General features: G+C 34.0%; 1 protein-coding gene across 1 annotated transcript in view; it reads left to right on the top strand.

Moving 5' to 3' along the window:
* The first annotated feature begins 4592 nt into the window (after positions 1-4592).
* Positions 4593-21908, top strand: part of LOC115211015 — a 26205-nt gene continuing 8889 nt past the window's right edge. Inside the window, exons 1-3 of the mRNA XM_029779861.2 lie at positions 4593-4611; positions 4698-4976; positions 7390-7417. Coding sequence (XP_029635721.1) covers positions 4818-4976; positions 7390-7417 — 187 coding nt within the window. The 5' untranslated portion in view covers positions 4593-4611; positions 4698-4817. The remainder of the gene's footprint in view (positions 4612-4697; positions 4977-7389; positions 7418-21908) is intronic.

The following is a 21908-nucleotide window of genomic DNA, read 5'->3' as shown; positions in this document are numbered from 1 at the left end:
TTAAAGGCACCAAAATTTAGTATGGTATTATCGATATAATTCAAAATGGGGAGACTATAACCAAATAAGCAACAAGGATACCCAGAGGTAATGCATTTCCTCTGGATATCATTGTTGCTTATATATATATATATATATATATATATATATATGTGTGTGTGTGTGTGTGTGTGTGGTGTGTGTGTGTGTGTGTGTGTGTGTTGTGTGTGTGCGTGGGTGTATGTAAAACTTACTTAGAAAAGGATGCGAGGCGTTCAAGCATGTAACAATATAAATAATATATATACATGCATATATACATACGTATATGCATATGTGGGCACAGTACGACACAAAACATAAACAAGAAATAATACGAAGTGCGAGGACATTGAATAAGGGCTATTTTTGCAAGCAACGAAAGAAACAAATGGAAAATTAGACAAGCAACACAGGGAATGAGCTGTGACCATGCTGATGCTCTGCCGTTTTGCTACAGTGTTATTACTAAGAGCCTTCTCTAATATGTGACACTTGGTGAAGGATGGAGTTTGGTATCGCTAACCTCATTAGCACCTCTTGCTGTGAGGTAGGTTCATCTGAGACTCTCGACAGGAAGAGGTCCAGCTTTGATTTAAAAACCACTACATCTACTTTGTGCAAGTTCCTCAGGCTCTTTGGGAGAATATTAAAAAGCTGTGGGCCCTTGAAACCCAGGTTTTTGCAGTAGCTGGTCCTGAATGGCATAGCTGGGACCTTTGGCACTATGCAGTGTCGTCCCGTTCTGACATTGGTGTAGCTTTCAATGCCAAAATTTGGCAGAATTCCTTCCAGGATCTTCCAAATATATATTACTGCATACCTCTCCCGTCTTCTTTCCAGGGAATAGAGTCTTAACTGTTTCAACCTTTCCCAGTAGCTGAGCTGTTGCAAAGAGACGATCTTCTTTGTGAATTTTCTCTGGATTGCTTCAAGGACCGCTGTTAATATCACACTTGTGGGTGACCAGAGTTGGGAGCAGTAATCTAGGCGGCTGAGGACGAATGTCTGCCAGAGGACCATCATAGATTCCTCATCTCTGGTTCTGAATGTTCTTAGGATCCATCCAGCCAGTCATCTGCACTTTGTCGCCATCCTGGTAATGTGCACTTGGAAAGAGGTATCATCACTCATGTCGATACTCAGATCCCTCACAGACTTAGGCTCTGGGATTGAAATTCTCTGTGGACCGGTGTACCCTGTAAGGTTCATATTCAGTTTTGGATTCTCGTAGCGTAGAGTTTGGAATCATTCAGCATTAAACTGTATATTATTATCGTCAGCCCATCTGTTAATTGAGTCCAGCTCCTGCTGCAAGTGTGCCACATCGCTGGGGTTCTGTATTTTCTGTGAGACTTTCGTATCGTCTGCATAACTTGCAAGGGTGGCTATCCGGACATTTGAGTGCATATCTGAGAGGGCCACTATAAAAAGCAGTGGTCCCAAGACAGTGCCCTGTGGAACACCGCTCACTATTTGTGTGTTCATAGAGGTGGCTCCATTAGCCACTACTGCCTAGCTCCTATCTTTCAGAAAGTCATGTAACCACTCCAGCTATGCCAAGGTCACGCAGTTTGTGGCATATCATACCATGATCCACCTTGTCAAAAGCTTTTCCAAAATCAAGGTATATAACGTCCACATTTGATTTGTTGAGTAACTGCCTCAACACCCAGTCATAATATTGTAAGAGCTGGGTCAGCCATCTTCTACATGGTCGAAAACCATGCTGGGTATCACTCAGCAAGTTATTTTCTTCAAGGAATACGATTAGTTTCCCTCTGACTATCCGTTCCATGACTTTGCTGATGCGTGAAGTCAGAGAGATAGGCCTATAGTTTTTGGCATCTGCTCTACTTTCCCCTTTATGTATTGGGTATATTATTCCCTCCTTCAGCTTGCTTGGCAGTTTGCCATTTGTAAGAAAGCTATGGAGGAGAATCTGGAGGGGTTTTGCCAGGGAATCTTTACACGATTTGAAGGGGATTGCTGGGAAACCATCAGGACTAGCAGTTGAGTTTGTGTTCACTTCCTCTATGGCTAGTAGTATATCTTCTTCGCTAATATTCATATATTCCATTGTAACTGCCACGCTGGTTATAGCTGAGGCGGCAAAGAAGTCCACTGGTTCGTTCATTTGTCTGTGTTCCAACGGGGTGATAAAGACACTTTTTAAGTGGTCATTCAGTATATCACTGATCTTAGTTGGGCCGTCTGTGAGGGAGCCATCCTTTTGGAGGAGGGTTCCTATCTTTTAGTGTACTGAGGCTGTTTCTTTCGCGTAATGAAAGAAGGCCTTTGGGTTTGACATAGTGTTTTTTATAACCCAGGCTTCTTTGTCTGCTTTCTCCCTCACATAGGATTGTTGCAGCCTTTTTTCGATCTCCATCAGTGTTATTTTTAGGCGGGACGTTTCGCTACTTTTGGGATGCTGGTTGAGTCGATTTGCAACCTTCGTCCTTCGTCTCATGAGGATCTTCCTCTCCCTTGGAATCTTGCTCCTATTTATTATGGCCTTGTGCTCCGGGACATGTCAATGTCTGGTGTGTAGAGACATTTCGGCCTATATATATATATATATATATATATATATACTCTTTACTCTTTAACTTGTTTCAGTCATTTGACTGTGGCCATGCTGGAGTACCAGCTTTAGTCGAGCAAATCGACTCCTAGACTTATTCTTTGTAAGCCTAGTACTTATTCTGTCGGTCTCATTTGCCGAATCGCTAGGTAACGGGGACGTAAACACACCAACATCGGTTGTCACGCGATGTTGGGGACAAACACAGACACACAAACATACACACAAACACACACACACATATACATATACATATATATATATATATATATATATATATTATATATATATATATATATATGTATATATATACATATATACGACGAGCTTCTTCCAGTTTCCGTCTACCAAATCCACTTACAATGGTTTGGTCGCCTGAGGTTATTGTAGCAGATACTTCCCCAAGGTGCCCTCGCAGTGGGATTGAACCAGGAACCATGTGGTTTGTAAGAAAGATACTTACCACACAGCCACTTCTACGCCTATAAATATATATATATACATATACATACAGTTGTTGGACAAAATAATGGAAACACTATGCATCATAGCATTATAATACTGAAATATCTATAAAACCGTCAAAAGCTTGTTTAATTTTATGTTTTTTCGATTTATTATTAGTGTTGCTTAATGTTTTGATAAAATTGCTGTTTCTTTTCAGATATCATTAGAAAAACGTAATTAGATTTCATTAAAATGACGGATCTAACGGTCAAATTGTTGGTGCTCGTATGGCAGATGCTAGCATAACGAAAACAGCCGAAATGTTTGATGTTTCAAGAAGCAATGTCTCAAAAGTAATGACAGCCTTTGAGAAAGAGCGAAAAACCTCCTCGCGGAAACAAAACTCCGGAAGAATACCAACACTTTTAGATAGGGACCGTTGGATTCTTACGCGAATTGTTAGAAAGGATCACAAAAGTACAGCTCCCAAAATTACTGCAGAGCTTAATGACCACCCCCAGAACGCAGCTTCCACAGTCGGAAGCTGCACAATGCCGGATTTCACGGGAGGGCTGCAATCAGAAAACCATTACAGAAATGGTCCCTAGAGCAGCGGAAGAATGTTATTTTCCCGGACTAGTCATCTTTTACCTTATTTCCGACCACCAACCGTGTAAACGTGTGGAGACAGTAAAAAGAAGCATTTTGACCTAGTCTGCCTTCTTCCAACTGTTAAACATGGAGGAGGATTGTGATGATCTGGGGAGTGGATGCTATATCTTGGAAATCCGCCAGCCCAATGGTTTCCCTTCACAGCAGAATTAATAGTCAAGACTATTTAAGCATTTTATCTGATCAAATTCATCCTATTGTTGCGGTTTTTTTCCGGAGAGAAACGCAATCTTTCAGGATGATAATGCATCAATTCACACAGCTAAAGTTGTTACTGAATAGCACGAGGAACATTCTAGTGAAGTTGATCTTATTATCTGGCCACCACAGTCCCCAGATCACAATATTATTGAACATTTATGGTGCATTTTAGAAAAACAAGTAAGGATTCGATATCCTCCACTACACTACAAGAACAAGAGACTGTTTTAACTGAAGAATGGACAAACATTCCTTTGGAAGCAATTCAAACTGTGTATAAGTCCATACCTCGTAGAATTCAAGCTGTAATTACTACCAAAGGCGGTCCTACCCCATATTAAAATAAATATGTTTGACATTTTAAGGTGTTTCTATTATTTTGTCCAAGTCCTGTATATATATATATATATATATATATATATATCACTGCTATGTCCTAAGAGGATTTACACAAAGCTTTAATGTTTTCTTACCCTCCTTTATTTCAATTGTTATTTATTGTTATAGTATTCGTCATTATGATATCCGCTTTTCATTACTACATCGTCACCACCACCTCCACCACGACCACCATTGCTGCTGCGAAGAAATTACACAATGTGTATGTTTTTGTGTGTGTTTGTGTGTGAGTGTGTGTGTGTGTGTACGTATGTACGTATATCAACAGGAAATTGAATATTTTTCGGTATACACACACGCACGCACATACACACATATGCACACCCACGCACATACACATACACATAGACACACACGCACACACTCACACACACACACACACACACACATATATATCGATTCAAGAGCAGAGATTTCACAGTTCGCTTTTCCTTCGACAGGTATACACCAAGCACAAAATTTCTCTGTTGAAGAAGATACTACAACCGCCATCAAAATGATTTCTGCTTCAAAACTACGAGATTCTCTTGCCAAATTCCACCAGAAACTCGGCACTCCTCTGATTCTGGTCGGTGTGATGTTTGTTATGATGACTGTAACTTACTTCCATCAGACTACACGTATATCAGAGTTAGAGAAAAGAGCCATTCAACAGGTAAGATTATTTGCTTTATACGTACTCTACGTGGAATTATCAAAGGTAGGATGGGGTTTATGCAATCTGTGAACAGAATTATTGATTGATAGGATGTGAACTGAACACTAAGAATACTTAACAAATACGTTTGATTTGATATTGTGGGAGCACAAATCACTATAATATATCCGAGGCAACCAGAATAGATCAAGACTAATCAATTTTTTTACGGTGGGTCAGGTAACTGAGAGAATGACGAGCGCGGACCACATAACCATTTTGTTTAATACAAAACAGTGAATACGCAAAAAATAGAGACAATGAACATATTTACCAACAAGTTATCAAAGGCGATGTTAAGCAATAAGATAGTTATATCACACCCAGTGCGCACATATCCGAATTTCACAAACTAAGAGCAAAAAAGATTAGTGAGATTTGTGAAATTGGTGTTTAGCTTTTAATATATCATCAATATTTATTTGGAATTGCGGCATCCAACCAAGAAAATTGATTTCAAATGTTGTTTAGTCAACCTTGTTTGATGTGCTGACTTCACATGTTTCATTTTGTAGAATGTTTGCTCACAGACATAAGTTGTTCCAAAAACTGATGCCAAATCAGAGCCAAATGAACTCTCATTGCAGGTACTTACACAAAAGGTATAAGGCGGCGCGAGCCGGATGAACTGACCTCGCGAGCCGTAGTTTGGTGACCCCTGCGATAGATGTTGATGCATTTATGGATTTCTTACAACTACCAATAATATATACACTTACTAGCACTAACACCAAGTATAATGATTTTAATCCCACACACGAACAATAATCTATAGACTCAGCCATCTTCACTAAATCCACGAATGGTAATCTCGTCCCGAGGTTTTGATTAGGAATTTGTCTGCTTGTATTATTACTATTCCCCAAGAACCTATTACCATCGGAATTGTTTTTCTTTTTTTTAATTGTTGGACTCCTTGAAAATATATTTTGCTCGTGGTTTGTATTTATTTTTGTAATTAATTTCCATTATTCTATATAATATAGATTATGAACATCTTATAATAGACTTCTGGCTGTGTTAGATTCCCATTCCTCTGCATTAACGATAAATATGATAATTCTGTGATAGGTTATGGCTGATGCATTCTAAATGCAGTCATTACTTTTTCCCTTTAATTGTTGGAAATTTTCCCTTTAATAGTTGGAAATTCGGCAGAAATTACTTTAATCATGCTGCAAACACAGGTGGGGTACAGTATTAATTTATAAGCCTTTAATACACGTGGTAGATTATTCTGGTTGCTTAAGGAAATGCGGCGTCCATACCAGCAATTAATATGTACGTACCAGTTGCCAGAAATGTGTTTATTATGTGAGATTGTTCCATCCAATTGTGCTACACTGCTATATCTGGTGGCTATTTAAGCAAAATGTTCCAAAATGGCTAACAGCTTGGATGTGGTGTTAAACAAGGAGCTAGAACGCCTGGAATTATGCATATACACACATTACTTTGTTTACATAGACCTATATGTATAAGAGACGTCGTTACTTTCAGTGTGGGCTCTAATTTCTACAGAAAATCTTTAAAAATAACTTTAAAAGTATTTACCCCTGTTTAGTCTTGCTGACCATATGGAACAGCGCCCTGTGACTCCTATATAATGCGCAACCAAAGCCCTAAAGGCGTATCTTATGGGACGACCTAGTTGAGAAAAATTTAGTCTTGCTCGGATGTTCAGTGTTTTGCTGAGATTAAAACTGGTTTATATATATATATATATATATATATATATATATATATATATATATATATAACTAATGTAGGATAAAATTTTTCGGCAAAAAAATTTCATCAATGGCATGCATATAAAAAAAATACCTTTAAAGGTTAAATTTATAAATAATTTACAATATAAGGACAAAAGAAAATTCTAATGCCAAAATTCTAATGGTTAATTGACAATTTTTGTCTTTTTTTCGGCATATTGGCATTAGAATTTTTCTTTTGCCCTTATGTTGTAAATTATATATATATATATATATATATATAATATATATATATATATATATATATATATATATATTATATATATATATATATATATATAATTTACAATAAAGGGCAAAAGAAAATTCTAATGCCAAATATGCCGAAAAAAAGACAAAGATTGTCAATTAACCATTAGAATTTTGGCATTACAATTTTCTTTTGCCCTTTATTGTAAATTATTTATAAACTTAACCTTTAAAGGTATTTTTTGATATGCAGGCCATTGATGAAATTATATATATATAAAATTATATATATATATATATATATATATATTATATATATATATATATATATGCGTGCATGTGTGTATACACAAACACACACACACAACATGCATATCTGATATTGAAATACGTTTTCTATGTAATTTCAGACTACACCTCCACCTACACCAAGAGTCGGTATGTTTTGCATTTTAATGGCTATTATATTCACACCTGTCTTGATTTGTACACGTATTATAAACAGTTTCCTTCTCTCTCTCTCTCTCTCTCTCTCTCTCTCTCTCTCTCTCTCTTTATTCTTCATATTTTCGTCGCAGAGAGGAAATTAAAGAAATGGCTATTTCTTGTTTTGTTGCTTACTCTTCAGAGGGAAAGTAAATCTTCCCTGCAAATACTGCTTGGCCATAACATTTTATGAGTCGTCGCTCACTTCCTACTTGGTCCTGGAACATCCCATAACTTCCCCAAGCATTCTCTTAATTCCAGTCCCTTCTGGATCATAGTCGTTTCAGTCTTCTCTATATCCAGCCTGGACTCTTCGAATGTTATTGCTTCCGTTGAAACACCTGTCTCTTTCTCTACAACACCACTCATCTACCCAGCCCCAACTCTTCCTTCCATATCACTTACCACTTCCCCTGTGCTACAAACAACGTTACATACTACACGTAGTACAAAGAAGTCTGCGTTGTAGTATGCAGTGTCCGGTTGGAGATTGGCACACTGTTTTGAAGAGAATCTTTCGAACGTCTGACACAACTTTAAATAGTATCTCAACATTTCTAATCTGTCCGTACACATAGCGGCACACACACACCTATATACATATACAAACATGCATGCATACATACATACATACATACATACATACATATATACATACATACATACATACATACATATATATATATATATATGTATATATATAGTTATAGAAATGGTAAAACAACGAAAGAATGAAAGAGACCTCGATATTTTGTAAATTGAGGAATTTATCTGTAAATATAATGTGACAATTATTCGGTAGCCATGATAAAACTCCGAGTTTCGGATGGCGGCGTGGGTTACCACCCCAACATCCGAGATTCGGAGTTTCATGTTGGCTACCGAATAATTGTCACATATTTTATATATATATATATATAATACAAATAAGAAAATGTAGAAACAATTTAGTTGGTTCATCAGCTTTCGGATATTAGAATGTTGATTTATTTGTTAATTTAACAAAAACGAGAACCTTAATAACATACATACATTATAATTCAATACATATAAGAGAAGAATGCAATTATAAAAATCTTAATATAAGTTATTGAAATCATTAAAATCACTCTTACAGCTGTTTCAGCCTATGGAAAAAGTAGTGTTTCAGTGCCTACAGTTGTCAATTATATTGAGGTTGTAGGCATTTAAAAATAGGGTACTTATATATAACCATAGGTCTCGTCAGATATTATAAAGAACTTTAAATATATAAATACAGGAAACAGGATACACGTACAATTTAATATATAAATATAAACAAATATCCATATACACATACACATATATATATGCATACATAAGCAAAGTATATACACCTTTACATGTGTATAAATGCATAAATAAGCACAGTTAAAGCATAGGTCCAAGCATATAGACCATTCGTCATATATATATATATTCTCACTCTTCCCTCTTTGGCAGCCATGTATACAATGGAACACTGCAGACATTATATCTTCGAAAATCTAGAATGCAGTGTTAGGTACTGTAGCAGACCATTTAGTATTTAATTGTTTCGCATTAAAACTTGCTTATATTTATAAAATATTCAGGACAATTGGAACTAAGCATATAGAAAACATTTACTGATGGCAACTGAGCGCTGCCACGCTCGAATTAATTCAGTATAAGAACTCAAAACAAAGAGTATCTAATTAATGATAAAAACAGTATGGGAGTACGTAGAGTAAGAATACACATGATAAGTACATGTGTTTCCCAGAAATTCCAGCATACTATCATGGGATAGTATGTTTTGATTACTGCTTTCTTTGTAGTTCTTGTTGAGCGCAAGTGACTGAGGTGTTATCTCCAAAAGACAAGGCAAAGAAGCTCGACGAATCACCGTCTTGTATTCTGCTGGCTTCACTTGGAGGATTATTATGCACAAACATAAATTCATTTTTTGGATGGGATGCAAGTGAGCTGCTAGATGCAGGAGGAAAGAGTGAGAGAAAGATATGGTGAAAGAGTCAGCAAAAGTTTGTTATTACATTTTGCCGGAGCCGCTCATCTGAGATTTGAACCCGCAATCCCTCGACCGTGAGTTCGCTGCTTTAACCCCTAGGCCATGTAACTCTACATAATTACCTCTATTAAGAATTAAAAATAGCTCAATTTATTTTTGTCACTTAAAAAAATTCATTTTTAAAATTATTAATTAATAATTAGAAATTCAGAGATAAGTTACGTAAATTTATAGCAGTACATAATTAGTTATTAGAATAAATTGAATCATACAAAAATTAGTTATACGTTACAGTAAAATTCACAGTACAGTTTGCTTGAGTTATTGCCAAGGTTTCACATTTTTAGTCTTGACCCACTGCCTATTTTTTGCATATTGAATTTGCCTACCAAATATACTATTCTACTTTGCTTAAAACCTTAGCTATATTCGTACTTCTGACTTGTACTTCTGACTCGTACTTCTTTTAGTATTCTAGTGTGTGAATATTTTAACAAAATGATGGTACCTTTTTTAATTATAATGTTACTTTGAATATTAAATTCAAATAATTTTTAGTATTCAAATTTTATCCTTAGCTGCAATATTTTAAGTAAATATTTTCTTGTTCTGTACTTTACCAGATGTAATGATTGTCCTGTACTTTTCCAGGTTAATAATCTTAAGAATATAATTTCCTTTGCTCGCATGTAATCCATATTTTTCCAGGCTATACTACTATGCTAATTAATAAAGTGTCAAATGAATCGATTAGCGTTGTCGTTGATAATTTTTTCCTGCCTTCAATGACGCCGGTGAGAGATAATAAAAGTCCCTTTATAGAAATATATTCATAAAAAAAGTATAGAACAATATTATCACCCTCAAATTTGAGAAACAAACACTCATAACACTTTTCTTCTAAAACTTCATTGCATGAGATTGATACCATGAAATTCCTCGAATTGAAGCTCTATCATTTAAGCTTAATTGAAATATAGTTTGTTTTTAAAATGAAAAAAAGTTAGTTATACTTAAATCCAATTTTTTGCCTTACTTAAATTTTCTTGCATGATATTTTACCTCACAATATTTAAATACAATGTCTTTGTTGCATGGGAACAAAACTATGAAATCTTCCATGATCTCTTTTACCATTCAAGCTTTTACCATTCTGCTTTTAAAATAAAAAGTTTAGATCTAAACTTGATTGGTGGCGTTACTCTCCCATAATGTTACTCCAAATCTTGATGTAAACTTTTTCTACTGAATTAAAAGTCATTTTTTTATGCCAACATATAGCTAGGGACCAGTCCTGTTGAAAAATATAAACAGATTTTAGTTTGGTTAAGAACTGAATTGGCGACAAGCTCTGAAAGATGCTGCGCCAGAGTAAATTGCAGCCTTAAGAATATTGTTCAGCTACTACCGTAGTTCAATGAAACATACATACATACATGCATGCATGCATACATGCATACATACCCATAGTCACACATACACACATGGACACATTTCTTTGATCTTTGACTTGTTTTAGTCAATTGGCTTCGGCCATGTTGGGGCACTGCCCTGAAGAGCTTTTTTATTCGAATGGATCCATCCCAGTAATATATATATAAAATTTTCTCAGAACGACATCCCCTTACATAGTAAGGACACCTATATGTGGCTACTAATCCATAGAACAAATGAATTTATTCGGCGAGTAAGGTGGATTGCTTACCATCATGATGCTAAAAAGAAAAATGAATCTCTTGAAACATATGAAAATAATTATTATAAAAAGAGTTTCAAAAGTAGAAAAAATCCACCACCACCAAATCCACTACTAGAAAATTTTGAAAAAGATTTATTTGATCTTATTGCTAATGTCAAATTCAAGGAGCACTCACTTAGAAATAACTTACACCTAAGGAAACTAAAGGAATTTATAAAGTCATTGCATAATAAACCAGGAATTCTAGTCCCAGCTAATAAAACCGGAAACTTATATAGGCTTGACTATACCACTTATAGTAAACTTGTAATGTAGGAACTTAATGCTAAATACAAAATAGCATCGAAAAAGAATCTATTGGATATTAACTTGAAAATCAAGAAGGTTATGATGGAATATGACTCGGTGGACCGGACTAAAACACTAACACCAAGCGAACCTAGAATTAACCTGAAAGGCTACAAGAAGAACTTCCAGGATAACCCTACTGTGAGACTTGTATGCCCAACCAAGTCGGATATTGGCCGGCTTAGCAAGTCTGTTCTTGATAATATTCTAACTCTTATATTTCCCAACCAATCTCTCAAGTCATGGATTGATACCGATTAGGTAATCCAATGGTTCAAATCTATCAACAACAAAAGTAATTATTCCGTTATCCAATTTGATATAAATATTTATTATTCAGGCATATCCCCCATCCTCCTTAACAAGTCTCTTATTTTTGCTAAAGATCTCTCTCTCTCTCTCTCTCTCTCTCTCTCTTATAACTAGAGATAAAATTGATATAATTCTGTTAGCTAGAAGAACTATTATAGAATTTAAAGGCAAATTTTGGAGTAGGGTTGATACCCCAGATAACTTTTGTATACCTATGGGTTCCAGCGACTCGGCTGAGGTCACTAATCTAGTAGGTGCACATCTGTTAAGATGCCTAAATAAAGAAATCTCTTAATTGCAGGGGAGGTCTATATAGGAATGAGGCATTATTCATCATCCGTAGCATCAATAAATCAATCATAGAAAGAATGAGAAAGAGAATTAGAAAATTTTTCAAAAACTTTAACTTAAGTATTACATATGAATATAACACTAAGGTAGTAAACTTTTTAGATACTACTTTAAATATGAACTCTAAATTATACTACCTCTATAGGAAAGAAGGTGAGATTACAAGATATGTGAATAAATCATGAAGTCCACCCCGCCCTCAAATATATTAAAATTAGTAGTTAAAAGTATTTCGAGAAGAATTACTGAATTATGGTCAAACAATGAGATTTTTAATTCCCATTCATACCACTGTAATGTTGCCTTGTCTAAAGCAGGATATGACCAATAAATTACATTTCTCGATCCTGAAAGTTTAACACTTTCAAATAGAGGAACAAATAAGAATAGTTTAAGTAACATAAATTCTTCAAACTTACATAACTATGAAATAACTCAAACTGATAACCTATCCTATAAAACTAACATTAATAACTGAGTACACTCCGAGAATAGTAGACAGGACACAAATAGGAATAAAAAAACTTAGGTTAAATTAAATAACTATGAATGAAAAAGTAATAGTTGCTCCTCCAGATAAAAGACCCAATATATATATATATATATATATATATATATATATATATATATATGAAAAAACAAGTCAAAAATAGAAAATGCTAAAATAATTTTATAGTGAACATTTCAGTACCGGTTTTTGTCATTTTGAGACCTTTTCAACTGTAACGATTAAATAATTAAATTTAGAAAAATTAGAAGAAAAGTTTTTTTAAAGGAATATTTCTATAGTAGTGTTCAGATATAAGTGGCATTCTGCCTTTCTCTGACTCCCTTGTTTGCACTTGTGTGTTGGAGGTCGACCTCCCGAATATAAGTACCATCATAGCTAGATTAAAGAGAAAGAATATAAGACTAGCCAGAAATGCTGAAAATAATAATAATAATAATAATAATAATAATAATAATAATAATAATAATAGCAACAATAATAATAACAATAATAATAATAACAATAATAATAATAATAATAATAATGATAATAGTAATAATAATAATAATAGCAATAATAATAATAACAACAATACTAACATTAACAATAGAAATGAAAATAAAAATAATAACAATAGCAACAATAATAATAATTATATTAATAATAATAGTGATATTCCTATTAGCATTAACTTAAACCCCCAAAATGAAAATAGTAATATTGAAAATGATAGGGTATATGGTATAAATGACATTAGTACTGCTAAAAGTAACACTATAGACTATAGTCCCAGTACATATACGTGCATGGAAACTATTTGTATACCTGATGGTGATGATAGTAATTTATATGATAAGTTGGTAGAAGGGGAATTAGAAACTAATAGTCAAAACCATAGCGTACCTAATAATGTAATTATAAATAACGATAACACTATCAATATTAATAATAATTTAGATGATAATAACAATAATTTAATTCTTAATAATACTAATATCAATAATTATTCTCCGAGTTGTAATTGCAGTGTTAAGTCCTATTGTCTGGTATCAGGACGATGTCTAGCCCAAAACGTAGTTTACAAATGTACAGTGGCAACTTCAACTAATAATTATATCTATTTCGAATGTTCTATCAATTTACAAAAGCGTATATATAATCATGTATCATCCTTTAAACTTAAGCATAATGCAAATTGCACATTATCCAATAAAATTGAAGAATTAAAGGAAAGTAGAATTAGATTTAGCCTCAAATGGATTATAGTAAGGAAGGCACAACCTTATAAAATTACTAGATATGGATGTGATCTCTGTTCTATGGAGATTTATGAAATTTTTGAACGTAAGGATAATATAAACCTGTTCAATAACCGATAAGAACTGGGTGTCGTGTATACATAATACTACCCGTACTTTCAAATATTTTCGAAAATAACATTTTAATATTCCTTCATTCTTAAATCTTAAAATATATCTCTTAGTTTTAAAATCAATGCATAAATAACTTACCCTGCAACGTTAATTATTTTAGTCAACACTAGGTATTAATGATTAAATAAGATAGGCAAATTGAGAAAATAATTTTTCAATTTCTAAAATTATTGCATATATTCTATAAATCTCCTCTATTGAAGTTACTAAGTTGTATACATACTCCATCATAATTTTAGGGATTTAGCTATTTCCACATCTGTTTCTATGATGGTTCTACTCTACCTAATCTTTTTCAATACTCTATAATTACCTTTAAATAAGTCTAAATTGTTGTACCCCTATATAGCCATACCTAACTTATAATAAACAATATAGGTATCTTCAAAAACTTATAATTTTAAATGTCAAAATTTTAATTGCCTAAATTAAGATTTAACTAATTTATAATATATTTGTTCTATCATCTGAATGGTAAAAATCCATGAAAGCCTTATTTTAACCTTATACAAAAAAAAAAAAAATGATGCATTATTCTAAATAGTATCAGTGATAAAATCTTTTTTCTTAAAATGTTCCATCTCCCTAATTTGATTTCTTCTTTTTTTCTTTTTTTACTGTTTCAGTCATTTGACTGCGGCCATGCTGGAGCACCACTTTAGTCGAGCAGTCGACCCCGGGACTTATTCTTTTTGTAAGCCCAGTACTTATTCTAGTCTCTTTTGCCGAACCGCTAAGGACGGGGACGTAAACACCCAGCATCGGTTGTCAAGCAATGCTAGGGACAACACACAACACAAAACACACACACACACACATAATATATACATATTTATACATATATAGAAGGCTTCTTTCAGTTTCCGTTACCAATCCACTCACAAGGCTTTGGTCCGGGGCTCTAGCAGAAGACACTGCCCAGATGCCACGCAGTGGACTGACGGAACCATGTGGTTGGTTAGCAAGCTACTTACCACACAGCCGCTCCTGCGCTATTTATATTGATTTTAAATAGCCCCTCCAAATACGAACTCTTTAGAAACTATAATATTACTTATATCTCATCTAAATTTTAAAATTAAATAAATTAATTATATTTCAACTTTAATTAAATCAGTATATAGTGGACACATTTTTTAACCTCAGTTACCCTAATTTAATATTAAATATTAGTTAAATCCATTTTAGCAATCTCCACAGAAACCTTATAATAAGTAAAGTTTTTAGATAAGTTAAAAAGTATATAAACATGAATTTATTTCTTTTCCTTTGCATTTTCTGTTACCTCCCCCCATTGTAGTTAAAAGATTTTGGTATACAAGTCAGTAGTGGGATCCTGGTTATTAAATGTCTCTTTCTTAAGAATCTTCTTGGTTACCCTAAATAATACTTTATAACCTTATACAGCATGATAACATTGTTTCAAAAATTTTTGAAGGAATTACTTGATTTCTCTTTCTCTCAAATAGCTCTACCCTCCTGATCTTAGTATGTATAAAGAGCTTTATATAAATAATATTTCTAAATAGGTACTAATTACAAAATATAAATATCATGTAAGGTATGATAATAATTTCTTAAACCTATGATAAAACCCTTAATTTTATAAAAAGAGTAGTTGATAATAAAATTTTTGTTCCATAATTTAATTATTTCTTTAGCCGACATTAAACATCAGTCTTTTATAGATATTATCGTGCCACTTAAATTGTCTATCTATATTGCTCTACCCCGAAATGATACTACACTCTTTCTTCTCTCAGATTTGAAGTACTAGCATACAAAATTAAAACTGAACTTACCCGCATAGCTAAATCTAAATAACAGAAATAATCAGTGAAAAGCAGTGTCTTTTTTTGAAAAATTTCAATTACAACTGTGATGTTGTTGGTGAAACATGTTCTTTGTCTATCTCCTTATCCTCTTGGTGATTTTGGATAAATTTATACTAATGTGTCCTTCGAATTTAATTAAATTCTATATTTTTGCGCAGCTAAAGATTGCTCTACATTTTAAATTGATGTAATGTTTGCAATGTTCAATTAAATGGAGTCGCATGAAACGATCGTACTACATTACCTCTGGATATCATTGTTGCTTATTTTGATTATAATCACCTTATTTCAAATTGCATGGATAATACCATAATAAATTCTAGTATCTTCAACTTAAGTACCATATTCATCTGAATCTATATACATACACACACACACACACACACACACACACACACACATATATATATATATATATATATATATATATACATACACACATACACACACATATATATATATATATACACATATACATACCTACATACATAAATACATATATATATATATATATATATATATATATATATATATATATCTACGAGGGACGTTCAATAAGTGATGCTTCTGACTCACTTGCAGCTGATTGATCTAGCTGAAATTTGGCATGTGCAATTATTCAAATCTTTATAGAGTAAGTGGCAAATTACAGCCCTGAATTAATTGTGGTTTCTGATTTACAGGTGTTTGAACCGAGTCAAGTGTGAAATGGAGCCTGTTGAGTGTCGAGCAGTGATCCGGTTTTTTGTATTTGAAAGGACGCACACCACGGGAGACTTTTGATGAAATGAAAGTAACTTATGGTGATGATGCCCCATCATATGACCTTGTAAATTGCTGGTATCGTGAATTCAAACATGGTCGGAACTCTGTGAAAACAGCTCCCAGATCTGGTCGCCCCCTTCTGCCATTGATGAGGCATCTGTCCGTCAAGTTGAGGCTGCCATTTTGGAAGATCGACGCATAATTATTCGCCAAATAGCCCATGAGGTCAAGATTAGTACCGGGTCTGTGGAAACTATCATTCATGACCATTTGCATATGCAAAAGGTGTCTGCCAGATGGATTCCCAGGTTGCTCACGCCTTTTCAGAAGCAAGAACGCGTCGAGTGCTCGAGGGTGAATTTGGAGATGTGCCAAGAAGATGAGTCAAAGTTTTTCAAAAGACTGATTACACAGGATGAAACCTGGGTCCATCACGATGATCCAGAGACCAAAGCCCAGTCAATGCAGTGGAAGCACCGTGACTCACCCCCTCCAAAGAAGGCAAGGGTGCAGCCCTCCGCTGGCAAGGTCATGCTCACAGTCTTCTGGGACCAGGACGGAGTGGTGATGACAGATTTCCTGGCAAAGGGTACGACAATTGCAGGAGCCTATTATGCTTCACTTTTCAGGAAATTAAGAGAAGTTATCAAAATCAAGAGGTGGGGCAAGATCAGCAAATGCATCCTCCTCCTGCAGGACAACGCTCCGGTCCACAACTCGCTTGTCGCTAGATCAGAAGCACAGGCGTATGGCTATGAACTACTCCCTATCCCCTCTACTTTCCTGACCTTGTACCCTCTGATTTTTTCCTCTTCCCAATCATGAAGTTGTTTTTGAAAGGAAAGCGTTTCCCAGATGATGCAGCCTTGATTTCTGAAGTCACGTTGAGGTTGGAGGACCAAGCTGGATTCTTCTACAAATCGGTCTCCAGAGCTGCATCAAACGATGGGAGAAATGCGTAACTCTGGGTGGTTCCTATGTAGAAAAGACTAATAACTGTGCCAAGTTTCGTTGCTCTACTGCTATGGGAAGTGGGTCAGGGGCATTACTTATTGGACGCCCCTCGTATATATATATATATATATTATATATATATATATAATATATATATATATATATATATATATATACATACATATATATATATAATTTAAAATAACGGGGGAAATTGAATATTAATTTGATTAATATCAATTTAAAACCAGTGGTCTAGCAATATAAAAAAATCTGAAGAATCAGAAAAATTATATTACATACATATAAGAGGGTGACCACTAAGTGGACATCCACTGTGCTAGAAGTCGACACCCTATCGTCTTACCACTAAGAAAGGAATATTCTCAAGAAAATTTAGCAAACGTCAGTACTTAAGCGAGTAAGAAAAATGAAAAGATACAAAATATACAAATTAATCACAAACCAGTTTCGTTATTACCACTTACGTAGATGTACGCAAATCGTCAATGTGAACGTCATAGCAAAATATAATTTGCGGACATCTACGTAAGTGATTACGTAAGAGGTAACAACGAACTGGTTGGTGATTAATCTGTATATTTTGTATCTTTTCATTTGTCTTGCTCGCTTACGTTCTGGCGTTTGCTAAATGTTTTCGAGAACATTCCTTTCTTAGTGGTAAGACCATAGGGGTCGACTTCTAGCATAATGTATGTACACTTAGTGGTCATCCCTCTTATATATATGTTTGTGTATATATATAAGATATATATATATATATATATATATGCATATAGATTTGTGTGTATATATATATATATGCATATAGATTTGTGTATATATATATATATATATATATGCATATAGATTTGTATATATATATATATATATATATATATATATATATTAACAATTGAGGATAAAATCTTTAAAAGAAATTATCAGTAGTCAGCGTGAAAAACCTCGTAAGAGAAAAAATCCGTAAATTCTTCCTCTTTGAAAATATTCATTTATATTATATTGAGCGTACAACTATTCGTAGATACCAACACGGTAAGAGGGACCAATGCGGTCAATAATATATATATATATATATATATATATATATATATATATATATATAATATATATATATATATATATAAATTTAAAATAACGGGGGAAATTGAATATTAATTTGATTAATATCAATTTAAAACCAGTGCTCTAGCGATATAAAAAATCTGAAGAATCAGAAAAATTATATTACATACATATAAGAGGGTGACCACTAAGTGGACTTCCACTGAGCTAGAAGTCGACACTCTATCGTCTTACCACTAAGGAAGGAATATTCTCAAGAAAATTTAGCAAACGTCAGTACTTAAGCGAGTAAGAAAAATGAAAAGATACAAATTATACAAATTAATCACAAAACAGTTTCGTTGTTACCACTTACGTAGATGTACGCAAATCGTCAATGTGAACGTCATAGCAAAATATAATATGCGGACATCTACGTAAGTGATTACGTAAGAGGTAACAACGAACTGGTTGGTGATTAATCTGTATATTTTGTATCTTTTCATTTGTCTTGCTCGCTTACGTTCTGGCGTTTGCTAAATGTTTTCGAGAACATTCCTTTCTTAGTGGTAAGACCATAGGGGTCGACTTCTAGCATAGTGTATGTACACTTAGTGGTCATCCCTCTTATATATATGTTTGTGTATATATATAAAGATATATATATATATATATATATGCATATAGATTTGTGTGTATATATATATATATGCATATAGATTTGTGTATATATATATAATATATATATGCATATAGATTTGTATATATATATATATATATATATATATATATATATTAACAATTGAGGATAAAATCTTTAAAAGAAATTATCAGTAGTCAGCGTGAAAAACCTCGTAAGAGAAAAAATCCGTAAATTCTTCCTCTTTGAAAATATTCATTTATATTATATTGAGCGTACAACTATTCGTAGATACCAACACGGTAAGAGGGACCAATGCGGTCAATAATATATATATATATATATATATATATATATATATATTATATATATATATATACTAGCATTATGACCCGTCGTTGCCGGGTCATAGTGCTAGTGCATGTATATATGTGTATATATATATATGTGTACTTATTACATGTACATCTATATATATACATCTACACATAAAATACAAAATACAAAGTTAAATCCTGATATCGATAGTGATAACAATACTCAAAATATATAACAGACTGGAATTGTAGGTTCGTTTCTTACAATTTCGATCAATTGTATCTTGTCCTCCCTCTTGTATAGAAGTGTGGCTACAATCCAGCTTACCTCTACTTCTGGGGTGGGGAGACATTTTTAATTTTTATCCGGGACGTCCTACGTCCCAGATATAGAGGTAAAAGTAAAATATTTCCACTTTGCAAGGTTCGAGTCGAGTACTCCTTTGCACACTCCGTTGACTCGAAACTTGCTTCTATTGTGGAGAATTTACCGCCTCTGGTTAGATATCTTTCATAGTAGCACCAAGACACTTTTCGATGGTGCTTTCCTCCAGGTGTTCAAATCTTTCTTTCTTCTCTATATTGTATACTTTATAGACAATAGTCTTTTTTTTAATTTAATTTTTTTTTTCGTTTGGTGGTGTTATCCTAGATTCACTGTCTTTTTCGGTGATCAATCCGTATTTCTTCCATCTTAATTTCAATGAGTTCGCGCCCGCCGACGGCTGCAGCGAAATTCATTTTTGGATTTTCTTCTATCGAAGGATTCTAACAAAAATGCTTCCGTGTAAACGGTGAAAATATTATCAATTTCCCAAACAGGGACACAATTCAATTTTTAAACAATAACCAAAGCTCCTTCTTCCAAATGGGGAGGGTTACAGTTTACAATTATTTAACAAATGCAACACAACAATGTTTCCTTTAGGAGGAACCAACAAACATGATAGTTAAACTAATAATAATAACAACAAACCTTACGATGAGTCAGAAAGCAGTAAGCAGTTGAAGCTTTAGTCCTTTATGTACAAGAAATAAACAGATATTGTCGAGAAAACAGATATTACATACAGCCAGACTTCATATAGATACTTAATGCTAGCTAATTAGCAGATAATCTAATGTAAAAGCACAGCTCCATCTGGACTATTCCATTTCTGCACGCTAATTTTATTTTTAATTTATTCCCATTCATGTGAAACCACTAATTCAAGTTCAAGTCATTGATGCAATTTTATACCAATTGCTATTTTTACTTTTGTTATGTTACGATTATATTATATTTTAGTTTGATTTTAATTATTACTTATTACATTTAATTCAATTGGTATTATTATTTTTCTTGTTAAAATGAAAGCATCTGACATAAAATAGAGAAATGTTTTTGTTTCACTTTTAACACGTAATACTGAAATAGTGGAGAAGATATGATGTTGCTATGGGCTCGCTCTAGGCAAGAAGTTGAACACTTTTTTTGCCCATGAAACTACATGGACCCCAAGTAAGGCATGTGTAAAATTTGAATGAAATTGGTTGTGTAGTTCTCAAGGTTTAGGGAAACACACAGACAGACAGATATACAGACACACATCCTCAGTTTTATATATTTAGAGATATAAACAGCGTGCGAGCTGAACATGACAGCATTTTGTGTTTCTAGTTTTCGGGGACCACCTGATATACTGGTGAACAGTCAATGGCTTTGGAGGGCATAATTATTAAAGCTGTAGTCTAGAAATCGTTAGCTGACATAAAGTACTGGGAACCATCGAATATTGGAAAAGAGTTTGTTTATTATGATGAGTAGCGCCGAGTATCAAAATACTGACATCATGATTCTTGCACGGTGCTCTATGAACATTGAAGGGCAGTGAGGCGTGGCATGGACAGCCGCAACGGAGAGTACGAACCATGACCAGCAGGAAGGGATACATCAGGTGTTCTCAGTGCGTCCACGCACCGGAATTTATACCCACATCTTTGAGCAAAACTTTAGATTGAGTCCAAAGGGCCATGTGAAGCTGTTAGAGACTGTGGTCAAATCCTAGTTAAAGAGGGTAGCTGCTGCAAGGTCATATGTGTGTGGAAACATGATTCAGTTCAATGCCATATATCCAGAAAGAGTCTGAAGTGCTTGTCGGAGAATTTCTATGACTTCATCAGCCCCGAATTCTGGCCACCTAACCTCCCCGATTGTAATCCCTTTACTTTTGAGTGGGGCAA

Source organism: Octopus sinensis, linkage group LG4 (genome assembly GCF_006345805.1).
Source record: "Octopus sinensis linkage group LG4, ASM634580v1, whole genome shotgun sequence".
Taxonomy (NCBI): Eukaryota; Metazoa; Mollusca; class Cephalopoda; order Octopoda; family Octopodidae; genus Octopus; species Octopus sinensis.
The sequence above is the reverse complement of the archived record's forward strand: the minus strand, read 5'-3'. Positions and strand labels throughout refer to the sequence as shown.